This window comes from Callionymus lyra, chromosome 8 (genome assembly GCF_982586985.1).
Source record: "Callionymus lyra chromosome 8, fCalLyr1.hap1.1, whole genome shotgun sequence".
NCBI lineage: Eukaryota > Metazoa > Chordata > Actinopteri > Syngnathiformes > Callionymidae > Callionymus > Callionymus lyra.
Genome location: NC_141825.1, coordinates 2,103,811 through 2,117,047, shown reverse-complemented (window position 1 = coordinate 2,117,047; position 13,237 = coordinate 2,103,811). Strand labels below are relative to the sequence as shown.

Here is a 13,237-nt window from a genome sequence, read left to right as displayed (position 1 = left end):
CATCGGTATCCATCCTTCATTCAGACAATGGAAGTCTGGAAACAGAAAATTCGTCCAAGTGCTGCAAACCGGGAGGTTTAGCGAGTGCTCATGGGAAGTTTAGAGTAGACTGTGCTTTCTGAGGAGGCTCTGATCATTAAAAATCTGCAGGAAACTCCTCTGCATGTTCTCACAGTCTGTGGTGGCTCACCAGTTAATAGGATTGAATAACGTTGAATACAATGTATATAAACAAAAGTGACATGTAATAACAATAATAATGCTTTAAATAAATTGATCCTGTGATTGAGGTTTTATTCAGAACAAGCCAAAAGATTTGACACACCTTCTGCGCTAATTGGTTCTTTCCATAAAAGTAATTAAGGTTGTCCAATAGGGCAAAATGATTTCTGCACAAAACAACTAATGGTCCCAACCATATTAGTAAAGCAAAAAAATCCCCTAAATAACCTTGAAAATGTACACATGTGAGGAAAAAACATTTCAGGTGACTATATTTTGAATGTCATCAAATGAATGTCAAAGATTTACAAAGCACTCATTACAGAAAACTCACTACATTTCTGTTTAGTACATAATTCCACATATGTTCATTCATAGTTTTGATGCATTCAGTAGGGATTTATTATACAAATAACCCTGAAACAAAGAAAGCATTGAATCAAAACGTTTGGCTTGTACTATATATACTTTATTTCTTTAATATTCTCAATATAAAGAAATAAATGACCACTGTAAAACTACAAATACCTGTATATCATGTAAAACAACAAATCTAAAATGTTTCAATTGATTTCGTGATTAAAGATTATTTCATGTTTTAATTGATTGGTACGTGTTTTATAGAAATGTCTATAATTAGGAATAAGATTTTTTATTTTTTTCAATGCGCTTCTATAATGGGCTTTACGACTTTCTTGCGGGACCAGCGCGCTATTATGGTAAGTACGGTATTTAAGGGACGAACTGTGTGACGTCATGCAACGCGCGGAAAATTCAAAGTTCGAGGAGGAGAAAACTAACAAGTCAAGTTGCTTTCTGTCAGTTACTCCTGCAAACTTCTCTGACCACGTTCCAGGTAAGAAAATAAATTCACATTAAAAATGTCGAACATTGAGGCTAAACTAGCTTACATGGGACCCTGTTGCTAACAGCTAGCAAAGGTATCTTAGAGCAGACTCAACGTCTTGTTTTCAAAATCGCAGCAACACCAGATATTATGAATAAAATGACAGCTAGTTTTTGTTATTTGCGCGCCAGTTATTTGTTATAACCATAAATCCAATGTATTCGCAACTCCTGTGCAGTTAAGTTGTCTTTGTTATTGCGTTTACAAAAGAACGCAAACTAAATGATAAGGTTTGTATTTACAATGCTGCTGTCAAATAGACATCTCAATGTGTGTCAAATTAATTCAAGGAGTGATTCGTGTAAATTGTATTTTATGTAATCAACATATAGAATCAAACTTTTGTAAACCCGTTGTATTGCAGGTCAAAATGGAGGTGGAGGACGAACATTCCACCCTTAAGCGACCAAGAGCGCCTCTGTCTGACACAGAAGACAACGTCATCCCAGTTAGAGGTTTGTTTTTTCATGTTTATAGTGTTTGTTTTTTAAGAGAATGTTACTTAAAACGTTGAGCTGCATTTCGAACCATCTCTTAACCTGTTTTAGACGCCAATGACGATCAGAAGCGCCGTCGTTTGGATGTATCTGAACAGGAGAACCGCAGTCCTCAGTCTTCCTCAGGACTTCTTGCAGAACAAAAGCCTAAGGAAGACACCGTCGAATATCCCTCAGTGCGGTCCCGTCTAGAGCAACTTGCCCGAAAATGCATTGGTAGGAAACTCTATATCTTACTCGTTTTTTATTTGGTCTGAAGTTAATTTATTAGGAAATTGACCCAGGTATTCAAGCAGAACAATTGCACAAAATAAAAGGGCAGATGATGATTTGTGAGAAATGATGATGGATACAATGGATTTGATTACTTATTTTTTTGTATAGTGCAATAGGTGGAATAAAAAAGACCTCACTGGCTGTTATCCAGTGTTTATCCTCACACACTTTTTATCCTGACTGTCGATTAACTTTAGACATGTCATCTTGGAGCTGCTGCCATGGTGTAAATCTGCATTTTAGTTTCATTGTTTTAATTTAAGGTGGAGCTTCTCTTGCCCAGCGTTGCCTGTCTGATCCAGGAGCTGACAGTCCTTTCAACAACAACCACGGTAAAGTCTTTAAGGAGTGTTCATGTTTGTGCTTCATTTTCCTACCACTGCATCACAGTGCTGTACGTCTGCATTTGAGGAATTGCATACAATTATTTTATCTAATATATATATTAAAACATTTTTTTTATTAAACTTAACTTAAACATCTTGCACTTTCTTTTTATTGCACTTTGTTCTTGTTTTATGAATCCATCATCTGTGTTACTGTGTGCTGGAAAAACAATTTCCTGAAGTAGACCTCCAGAGGGATCAATAAAGTCTATCTATCTAACCTGGATTAAGACCACTTGACAAATAAACCTCTAAATCACGACTGTACTTTTCTGCTTGGTCAAGGCAAGGAGGATTTCAATGAGCGACTTCAGCGCTTCGAAGCCACAGTTTTAAAGACTGAGGCGTGTCCGACTCAAGGTCCTGTAAATGCACACAATCGTTCCGACTTTGTATCCGAGATTCAGCAAAAGCTCCAGGATGCTACCACGCCCAGCTCCAAACAGGCCTCTCGCATCCGCCAGGTAGGTCACATTGTGTCACACAGCAACGTGATGATTGTAAAAATTTATCTTTGTTTTAAATGTTTTAGGAGCGTGAGCAGGAGTTAAACCAATTACCTTTTCAGAGCATAGGTGAGAATGCTTGGCTGAAAAGGAGCAACTCTGACCCGTCACTGTCCCTGGTAGGTTTGTGAAACTTGACTTTAGGAATTACACAGAAATGTATAAAATGTCAAGAAATATTTTAAATGTATTTTTAATATACCATTTATGTTTCAAATATTTAAAAAGGCAAAACTGTTTTAAGAAACATTTAAGGAAATTAATTGGTTAGGATCTAGACTCAAGAATGAGTTGTGCCAAACACCAGCAGGCATCGACTCCTTCCTGTTCCACGTCTTTCTCATGGATTACCAGGTCCAGCACATCTAGAAGGGTAGCACAGTGGCCCCCCATGCAGCCCTGGGATGTGAGATTTTTGACTGCTCTATGGGATAACTTTTCACGTCTTCTATTTTAGTCGCACTTTGTTAACACATTTCTGTAATTATTTGGACATTGTTGTTGAGACACAGGGTGAGACTTGCATGCTTGTACCAAGTTCATGCTGCACACAGGAAATGATCAGCTATTATAATTATCAACTTTACACCCTTTGATTTAGATGAAGAAACGTATGCTGTGTTGAATAAAATCAATGTTCTCTTCTGCAGGCTCATGGTAACGCAAAGATGATTGATGGCAGTTTTACCGAATCATTGCGTGCAGATAAACCGGTAGTAGACAGCGCAGGTAGGTCTTTAACACAATAGTCATTTCCTTCGAAATGTAACAGATATCAATATAAAAAAGTTGACTTATGCTACAGCTGTCCACAACATTTTGTTTTCTTGCAAGTAGATGCTGTTGAAAATGTAAGTGTAATTTGTATTAACAGGTGAAAAAGATCAATGTGAACTAGAAGATTCAGCCACACCTGTTGAGTCCAGCCACAAAGTGCAGCTTCTCCTTGACTGGAAGGATGCTAATCAGGGAAGAAAGGATGTAGATGTTGAATCGGTAACGAGCAATGGGCAACTGCAGCCTTCATTCCTTCAGCCAGAAACCTCTACTGTTGTGCAGTTGTCCTTCAGTGAGGATGTGAATATGTCGATACAAGTTGCTAGTGAAGAGCAGAGATGCCTAGAATCCACTCACCCAGAAAACACAGAAGTGACAGACTTGGGGACATTTTCCAAAGGGAAAAAAATATCCGAGGAAGGACACGTCAGGGTTGCCGATTCTTCTCATGGGGAAGATGTCTTTGAGCCCTCTACTGATGATGAGATGAGGACATGGAGATACCCTCATCAGAATTGTTCTGTGGAGAATGACTTTATTCCAGTAGAGGAGCAGGATTTTAATATTATGCAGAGGGAGTCTGTTATATCAAGAGAGAATGGAAAACGGGGTATAGAGACTAGTCTAGTAGATCACAGGGAACCAGATGATGAAAATGGAAAGCATAGACATGAGATGGAGATGGTGAAACACAACAGTGAAGATCACTTGGCATCAGAAACTATTTCTATTGAGGAAAAACATAAAGTGGATTATGAGAAGGATGATTATGAAGACGAGACAACAGTCTTTTCACTAGACAATCAGGCATATATTAAGAATGAGAAAAATGCAGCTGAGACTCTCAAGATGACTGAAGGAGAACCTTTAAGGAAGGGGACATTTACACTGAAGCCAGAATTGACCAAGAGTTTTAGTTTGTCAGAGACCAGTAGCTTGATGGAGTCCATGGGAGAGACCAGCATTTCGGGTGAGGAAATTTTCCTTAGTGAGATGGTTAACTGGTGGGTAAATCACAAGTGGTGTCAAGGTTAAGTGGTCCAGTATTTTTGTAGTGGGGGGGGGACGGGACTCTGGGACTGACACCATCCTCTTCCACCCTCATCTGTGAACTTGCTCTTGTATATCTTTATCACTGGTGTTAAGGTATGTCATATTTAAGGTCAGGCTGATGGTGTCCGTCTTCTCAAACGTTTGACAGATGTGGAACTGAGCTCCCACGATGATACCAACACCGCTGAAATCATTGACCAGATGTTTGACGAGGTGCTTGAATATGCTGAAAGAATGAAGGAGAACCATGCTGATGAGGACACAGAAGACCGTGACAGTGGCATCGGGACTTTTATTGGAGATAAGGAAAAAATGGAAACCAAAGAGAAGGATGCGAAAAAGCTGGTAGCCGGAGACAAGGAGCCAAATAACGGTGACATTTTCGAGAGCAACACAGATGAGCTATTGACATTCCCGCCAAGTGGTATCCTCTCTCCTCTCAGCAAATCGGTGGAAGCAGCTGTCACCCCACTGGTAGGATATCTGAAAGAAAGCTTTTAACATCATTTAATGCAATTATGTAATCAATATCATTTGAAACTAATAGCGGCTTGCAGCCAGCTTGAATTCTAATCCTTCATCTCTGCTGTTGACCCTGGAGGAGACATCCACGCCAATGGCAGAATCTGTCCAACTTTACAGGTAATGACAGCATTTTGGTTCATCCTCCTTGTATAAGAGAATCATTGACTTCTCATTAAATCTCTTCTTGCATATTTTTAGTTGGTGATTAATTTCTACTTGGATATTAATACATCAAAGTGCAGAAATAACTGATTTGATTAATGTTCATTTGTGTGACAGTGTTGATGCATATCGATCACAACATCAAAGCAAACCCGTCACAACCCAGCGCGTCACTCCGTGTGAACCAAGGGCTACAGAAAAACCCAAGGCTCAGCCTTCCATCAATAATCAAGAAAAGATCACGGTAAGTAAATGACTAACTGTAAATGATCCAACTTGTAAAGACACAAGCCATTAATGTGTGTTCTTTCAAGGCTCTAAAGAATGAAGCTGCGAGATTACAGACCGTGATCAACCAGACTCTTCAAGCTCTGAGCTGCTGCACTGATGAGGAACATGGACGAGGATCACGGGAGGAGGCAGAGGCTGAAAAATTGTTGCTTGTTTCCTGTAAGTAGCATTCTTGGTAGTGAAACACAGAATCAACTTTTGTGGTCCTGATACATGGGCTTGTCAAAAGATGCTGATCCTATACTAATTAAATAAAAAAATTAAAAAAACACTAGTATGCTTTGATTAAAAAGCAAAAATTACAAAGTATTTCAATTTATGTTTTACAACACTGGCAATGACTTTTTTTTTTTTTTTGTGTGTGTGTGTGTTGGTATAAATTTACACAACTATTTACGAGAGGGAAGATGGTAGTTTGGATCTAAGTAATCAACAAGACGATGAAAACCTTTAATTTTGAAGGACTGACTATCTTAATTTGGTGCTTTTCATGCCGTTGCTTCGGTTAAGGTGAGAAACGCTCTGCATTGCTGGCTGAAGTGGCGCGACTGCAGGACGAGAGGAACTTTCTGTCTGTAGCGGATGGCAAAGTTGTTTCCCAGAGTCAACCCTGTAGGGGAACAGTCAACATCACTAACATCCAACTGCCCCTCAAAGTGGAATTTGTTTGTTCCTCACACAGCCACCCAGGTAAAAGTCATTTCAATCCCACAGATGAAAGGCGTAAAATGTTATTTGTTAATTGTTGCTATTGTTTATTTTCAATTCTCAGGTCGACCAAGTCACTACTTCTTCATCCTGATCCGCTATGGTCCGTGCAAAATCGTGGCCACACCCCTTGCTACTGCAGCAGATGCTCAGAATGGAGACACCATCTCATTCCCAACATCTGTCACTCTGTAAGATGGAAACTAATGGTTAAGATCAATTCTTTTTTTTTTAATCTGCATTGATCTGTTTCTAGGAAGGATATCCGCTCAACATTTGAGATCGATGTAGAAGTGTACAGCCTGGTGAGATCTTACTACTGTATTTATCCATGCTCAATTTAAGAGTCAACACATTTACCATCTGAGATTTTTACTGCATGTAGTCATCCTCTACCTGAACCTTTCTTGATCACCTTTGTACCCTGTTCATGTCCTTATTTACCTCTAGCAGGATCCTTATTGTCCTTACCATACCACCATGGTTTCTTTTCAGTATTGCCTGCCAGAGTGGAGTCTGTTTTCTTTTTCACCATTGTACATTCTACCTGTTTTGTGAATTTTCAGTCCCACAACTCTGCGAGTAACTGCAGCATTGATCGGGCCAGCATCAGGTCTCGGGTAGGTGGCGGCAGGCGTGTACAGTTATAAGTGAATATTGGATCCAATTTCTCTTCATTGATTATCTCCTCAAACTCTTGCAGGTTACCCCAAAAAAACTTCTCAATACCTTAACAGTAAGTATTTTGTGGTATCATAAGTTTTTAATAAAAGCTTAAGATTAATTAAATATTCCCTCTTCTTTCAACAGAGATCCAACAACGGCATGAATAGCAAGTTGATTTACAATTAAGTTTTACTCATAATGCTTGTTTTGCTCTAATGTTTTTTGAATATTTGTTGTTTAGCGGCTGGGCTTTCAACGCTACACACTCGGCGCGTCAGTAACTTTGCTCTGGTTGGATCTCACAAGATCACTCTGGCCTCTCTGGGACACTCAAAGTTTCCCCTGAATAAGGTACGGGTTACTAGTAAAACGTCGTTTTACTAAAACATTTCAAATTAATATATTTGAGTGGTAGAATGGCATGGTTTTTATTAACCTAAAAATATAAATTTAGTTTGAATTATAACTACTGTATTTTTGGGTGAATAAATGTCCTCTACCAACTCTTTTTAAAAGATATCCACAAAGCCTAGAAAAGGGTTTGAATTATAATACTGGAGGAAAAACTGAATAAAATTATACCTGGTAGGACACAAATGATCCAACAACAAACTGCTTGCCATTTGTAAATGCACATCATTTTCACTGAAAGGTTTCTGCACATGGTTGTCAACACTGGTGATTTTACGTTTCTGTCACTACTTGTACGTCTTCTGCTCAGATGCAGCTTGAAGGAAAAATCCGGAGGCTCCTGGGAGATGAGTTTCAGGAAAAGGTTTTTCTTTTCTCACATCACTGCTCTCACTAATTTCCTCCAGACACTTGTAGTCCTGTAACTAAGTGCTGTCTTGTAGATTTCCTTTCACTACTGAGAACTGTCATTTCAATTCAGAAATCAGATTTCATCTCATTTTTGAGTGAAGCACTGAATTTAAGAATTGCAGTTTGTCATCTAATCTTGGAAATTGACAACTATTGTACTGGAAAAGAGACTTGTTTAATATTTGTGTATGATTTGTGTGGCTCTTATGATGAAAATAATTGGGCGTTATCAATGAATGGGGAAAGTATGCGTTTTGTCTTTGATACTGTTTTGTAAATGTAAACAATCGCTAATATTTCTTTCCTCGTGTGCTTCTGCAGGTTCCTTTTCTTTCTCCTCTAGAGGGCAACATCTACCTAAAACTGGATGGAAAAGGTCACTCTCATGTGCAGCATAAAGGTTTCCTGGTTAGTACATCAAGAGAACATTCTTGCTGAAGCTTGTGTTGACGACCTTTCTTCAAGACTTAAATGTTCCGGAACTGGATTCAAACAGAAACAAAGATAATGGCACTTTATTTTTGACTCGTGGTGAAAAGACCAGTGTCGTGGTCTCTTACCTTTTTGCAACTGAGGGCCACTTAATTAACACAGAGTTGTTATGTAGTTGCTGTATCAATATACGCTATAAGCTTGGCACCTCTGGTCCGAAGTGTGTGTTCGCGAAACCATCAGCAGATTCTGATCCTCAGAGCCTAAGTTGGGATGTAAGATGGATAGAACTTTATTGAGCCCTCTGGAGCTCTCCTTTGGGAAATTGTTTGGCTGGATCAGATCACTCGTGTAAGGTTGAGCCTGACCATGAATGGCTCTGAAAGTAAGCACCAGATTTTAAAATTGATCCTGAAAGAAACTGGCAGTCAGTGAAGCGTTTTAAGGATCGGAGAAATGTGAGTTCTCCTATTAAAGCGAGTCAGAATTCTTGATGCAGAGTTTTGTATTATATGTGGGTGAGACGGCTCCTTCTTTACACACAAAAACAAACATACTATAGTCTAAAGGAGAAGAAACAAACGCCTGAATTATAAGCTCCAAATCCTATTGTGACACCATTTTTAAATTTAGAGATTTTCCTCAGTTGAAAGAAATGGTGTTTCACTAATGACATGTCTTTGTCAAATACAACACCCAGGTTTCTCGGTTGGATTGACAGACTGGTGTAATCATCCGGTACAATAAACAGGGTTTCAGTTGTTCGTTTTTTTTTTTGTGTTTTTTTCGCATTAAGCTGCAAAGTGCTTTCACATAGCCATTGATGGGTATATTTGATACACTTTCCTTTAAATTGACACTTATGTTTTTTTTTGTTTTTTTTTAACACATCTAGACAATGTTTCAGATGATAAGTGGCTTTGGAATGTGGCACCGCAGATATTTTGCTCTGGATGGATGCAACATGTTCTACTGGAACCATCCGAATGACCAGGGAACAAAGGTATGTTGCAAAATCAGACTTTACTCATGCAGCTTGAATTGGCTCCTTGACATCTACATCTTTTTAATTGATTATCTCTGGTGCAGACAAGGCATTTTAGACCAATGCTAGCTCTGGTAGTCTGCTTAAACTAAAATCTTTAGAAACATCCTTAGATTGTGGGAGCTTGTGCTGTAAGGTTGAAATCAAATGTCTCACGTCATGGCCTCGATAATCATTTCACACTTTATTTTATGATTTAAAAAAAAAATAAATAAAAAAAAATGTTGTCCTGCTTTGTTGCAAGCCTTAATCTAAAATGTGTATTTTTGATCCTCCTGCAGGAACCCGTTGGAAGCATCCCTCTCTCCACCCCCACTACAGAGTGTGTCAGACCGGTCAACAGGGATTCATGCGCAAGACCTTTTACATTTGAGCTGGTAAAGAATACTACCCAACATGAACAGGAATCCATAACCAAGTGAGTCTGTTCATCAAATAAAACCTTTTCATGTGTGACGTTTGATTTGTTACCACAAGAAGAGAAAAACCCTCAACTCTTTCATTAACGATTGTTTTGGAACAACTTGTATGTTTAATTGCCTAATCATTTTTTTACCCTTTCAAATATCTACTAGCCACTAGGTCAGGACTTAGTTTTTGGGCTTTCTGTTTTTATGGTCCACATGCTACCTCCTAACAAACGCACAACTCGTTTTCCATCAAATTACAATCTCTGCATGTCAATTATTTGGATATATCCTTATATGTTACTGCTATAAATAATCTTATCTTAAATGTATGCCTCTTTATATGTTACTTTGTAAATGCATATTAATGTTTTTTTGTTTTTTTTTTTCTCCCCCCCTTCTCTGGTAAAGCCATGTACTACAAGATTTTTCGGTTATCCTGCTCACTTTCTTTTTAGAAAAGTGTTACTCTCTTGTTAAACTAGGTCTAACATGTCCTGTTTTTCATCCAGGTGCTGGTTTTCTAACGACACCAAACAAGAGCAACTGGACTGGTTGGAGAAACTCAATCAAGCTTTGTTGGACTCCCACACCTGGAGCTGCATGTCTGCGAGCCAAATGGAAAGCCGGCAAGCGTGAGGGCAAACACTAACTATGCCAGATAGAAAACAAGTGACACATGATCAGTGGTCTAAACAAGCAGATGGCAAACCATCTACTTCTGCTTTACACTCATGGAAGATTTTCTTTTAAGCTGAATCCATTCTTTTTCCTTTTTTTTTTTTTTTTTTTTCATTTGAAGTTATTTTACATGCTCTTTGGCAATCAGCTGCTTGTTATTATTTTGTCACTTTAAGTCACTTGTGAAAGTTGGTTAATTCAAGTGAACATGGAGAATAAAAAATATTTGTTAAAATATTAATGATAACTGAAGATGCACCATAACACTAATCTAGGTCTTTCTGGCTGTTAATTAATTTACCCATTTTACTTGGCTATCCATTTAATGTTTATGTATTTTGGGTGAACTTGTGAGTAAATCTTCCCGCTGTATTGTTACCTTCCAAAAATGGATGTTTAGCTCTAATCCATAAAGCGATGCAATGACTCTAAAATGAAGAGGGGAGCTGCTGCATAAATGCTTTTGTCACTTTCTTCTTCTTCTTCTTCTGTCCGTTTGTTTTGATGTCTGACCTATCCTTTCCAAGTCGTCTTTCATTTTCTCTGTGCACATAAATGAGAGATGTACAATAAATGTTCTGAGGAAATGACAACAAATGATCAGTTTGTGTTTTAATTTCTAAATGTGAACTTCTAAATTTCTAAATGTGAACTTCAGAAAAGGGGCTTAAACTAAACTTGAACTGCAAAGAAAAGCTATTTAAATTAAATATTTGACAATGGCTGAAGTCCCCAGATAGTTGTTGAAGCACTAGTCACTCTTCAACCAATGAGCTTTTATTTACTTCTGGTTTAATGAGTACAAAACCAATGATATGTTTAGGTTTCAAGAGAATGTTAAGTAGATTAATAGATCGGCTTTTGAATTCTGCATTTGCTTCAATTTTCCTGCCTCTCTTTATATACTCTCTCAACGAACCACTTATTTTAAGGTCCGGAAGGAACGCAGCTCAGGTCAGGAATGTCATACAGGAATTGGTCTAGAATTAGACTTCCTGTTCATTCCATAATTGCTGTGGGAGGAGACACTTGTGCCTCAGGGCAGGGTCAGAATGCAATATTGAAATATTTAATTGATTGAATTTTTAAAAATGTCAAGCTGCAGGCTGGTTACCCTGGTCTGTCTCAAATGTTTTGGGTAGCACCTGAGAGCCAGTATGCAGCAATTCATGAGAAAATAATGAGAGGTTGAAAAAGAAGGCAATGAGAATGAAAACTATTATTCAGTTAATTGTGTCTTCAGAACACCTTTTAAAAAAAAAAAAAAAAAAAAAAAAAAATACTTCAAAACGGAAATAAGGCAAGGTACAAAGTCACAGTTTCTTTACTTGACAGGCAAGGAAAGAAAAATGACAAACTTGCATCTCATGTCTGAATTCTTGCTCAAGCAAACAAGAAAACGACAACATAAATTTCACATTTTAGCTCAGGAATTTTCCAACATATCCCTCCTCATCAATATCTACATTAGAAAACTCAATCTGTGAGAGTAGTGATACTTTAATGAAAGATAGAACCGTCTCTTGTTGCTTTTGATTGGCTGATATTGCATGCGGCCTTCTGTTATTGAATAGATTTATGCAAAAAAGGTATATATACATATTTTTTGTATTGAATGGGTAAATATAAGGGTGATCAATGTCAAATGTCACATGAGGCTTTGCAGCCCTGCTTCTGTTACTACAGTTAGAACTGTTATTGTTTATTGTGTGGTTGTGATGGTGTCACCGCCAAACATAAGTTCTTCGCTAGTGAAAATAACCTATGTTTTAATGGAGGTGAATTTAGACTGCTTATAGCATTTATCACCATTAACAGATGGCGTGGTAAGAATATCTTTTGTTACAGATGTTGGGGCCGAGTTCAAAAAGCTTTTTTTTTGTTTAAAGTATCTTGCCATCTGGTTTGTGGTGGATACAACAGTTGCCACAGTCTTTGTCTCCTTTTCTTTCCTCTGCAATCTTTTTAAAACATTTTTGTACCCCTTTTTGTTTAACTCACAAGGGTGTTTTCCTCTAAATTTCCCACATGCTTTGAAAAAATCAATTTTTGTCATCTGTTTAATCTACAAATATTTTAGCTGTAATGTTTTTGAATAAAGGTTCAAAATTGGCCTCCATTACTTTAGATACATTTCCTGTCAGTATGTTTCCCAGGTATTTTATCCACCAAGACCTCAGAGCCCGAGCTGGGGTGTGTCTGGATCAGATCAGTGATGTAAGGAGGAGCCTGACTGATTTTAAAGTTGATCCTGAAAGAAACTGGAAGCCAGTGAAGAGTTTTAAGGATCGGAATAAAATGAAGTTGGAATAAGAATATCACGAGCATGCTGTATTTAAGTGTGACGAAGCAAATAAGTGTGAGAAAGAGAGAAAGAAGTGGGAGGAATGTGTAATCTATTAAGCCGATTTAAATCGATAACTGCTAATGTCAATTGGTTTAACTAGATGTGAGTTGTTTTATTTTTTGTTATGTTAAAATCACATTTTCCAATACATCAGTTTATTTACACAACAAAATCCAATATTGATTAAAATGTTAATTCCCAATAGTGACAAGCATTGTTTTAGTGCATTCTTGAGTTTACACAAAGTCTACACATGCTCAGGAGTAGGCTGTATTAGCTTTACAAGATACATTTTAGCATTTTTATGTGAGTGATTTAAGAAACGAGAATAGTAGAGTGCTTAAGAAATATCTTTTAACTCGCTAGGAACGGCAAGGGACAGTCTTAAAAGCGTTATACAGTTCATTTATTTTTGTTGTGGGTAAATATGTAAGAAAAATTATGGATTGCATGTTATGCAAGGTCTTTATACAAGCTAGATAAAAGGTTCTATTTAAGGGTAAAATTCAGCTGATTTTATGAATAAG

The 13,237-nt window shown here is 37.7% G+C and overlaps 1 protein-coding gene across 2 annotated transcripts; it reads left to right on the top strand.

The window, feature by feature from the left end:
• Positions 1 to 996: 996 nt before the first annotated feature.
• On the top strand, positions 997 to 11,073 carry anln2 (anillin, actin binding protein 2). 2 transcript variants are annotated; one of them, XM_087797953.1, is made up of 24 exons: positions 997 to 1,078; positions 1,494 to 1,584; positions 1,678 to 1,842; positions 2,166 to 2,234; positions 2,574 to 2,752; positions 2,821 to 2,913; positions 3,445 to 3,523; positions 3,669 to 4,541; positions 4,773 to 5,098; positions 5,172 to 5,266; positions 5,429 to 5,555; positions 5,626 to 5,761; positions 6,113 to 6,292; positions 6,375 to 6,501; positions 6,567 to 6,615; positions 6,877 to 6,930; positions 7,014 to 7,046; positions 7,121 to 7,142; positions 7,218 to 7,327; positions 7,698 to 7,751; positions 8,120 to 8,206; positions 9,126 to 9,233; positions 9,557 to 9,693; positions 10,195 to 11,073. In XM_087797953.1, exons 2-24 carry the CDS (start codon positions 1,500 to 1,502, stop codon positions 10,319 to 10,321), a joined length of 3,315 nt encoding a protein of 1,104 aa, XP_087654079.1. In that variant the 5' UTR covers positions 997 to 1,078; positions 1,494 to 1,499; the 3' UTR covers positions 10,322 to 11,073. The 2 variants fall into 2 exon arrangements, with proteins under 2 accessions (XP_087654079.1, XP_087654080.1); XM_087797954.1 differs by lacking the exon at positions 3,669 to 4,541.
• Positions 11,074 to 13,237: the final 2,164 nt, after the last annotated feature.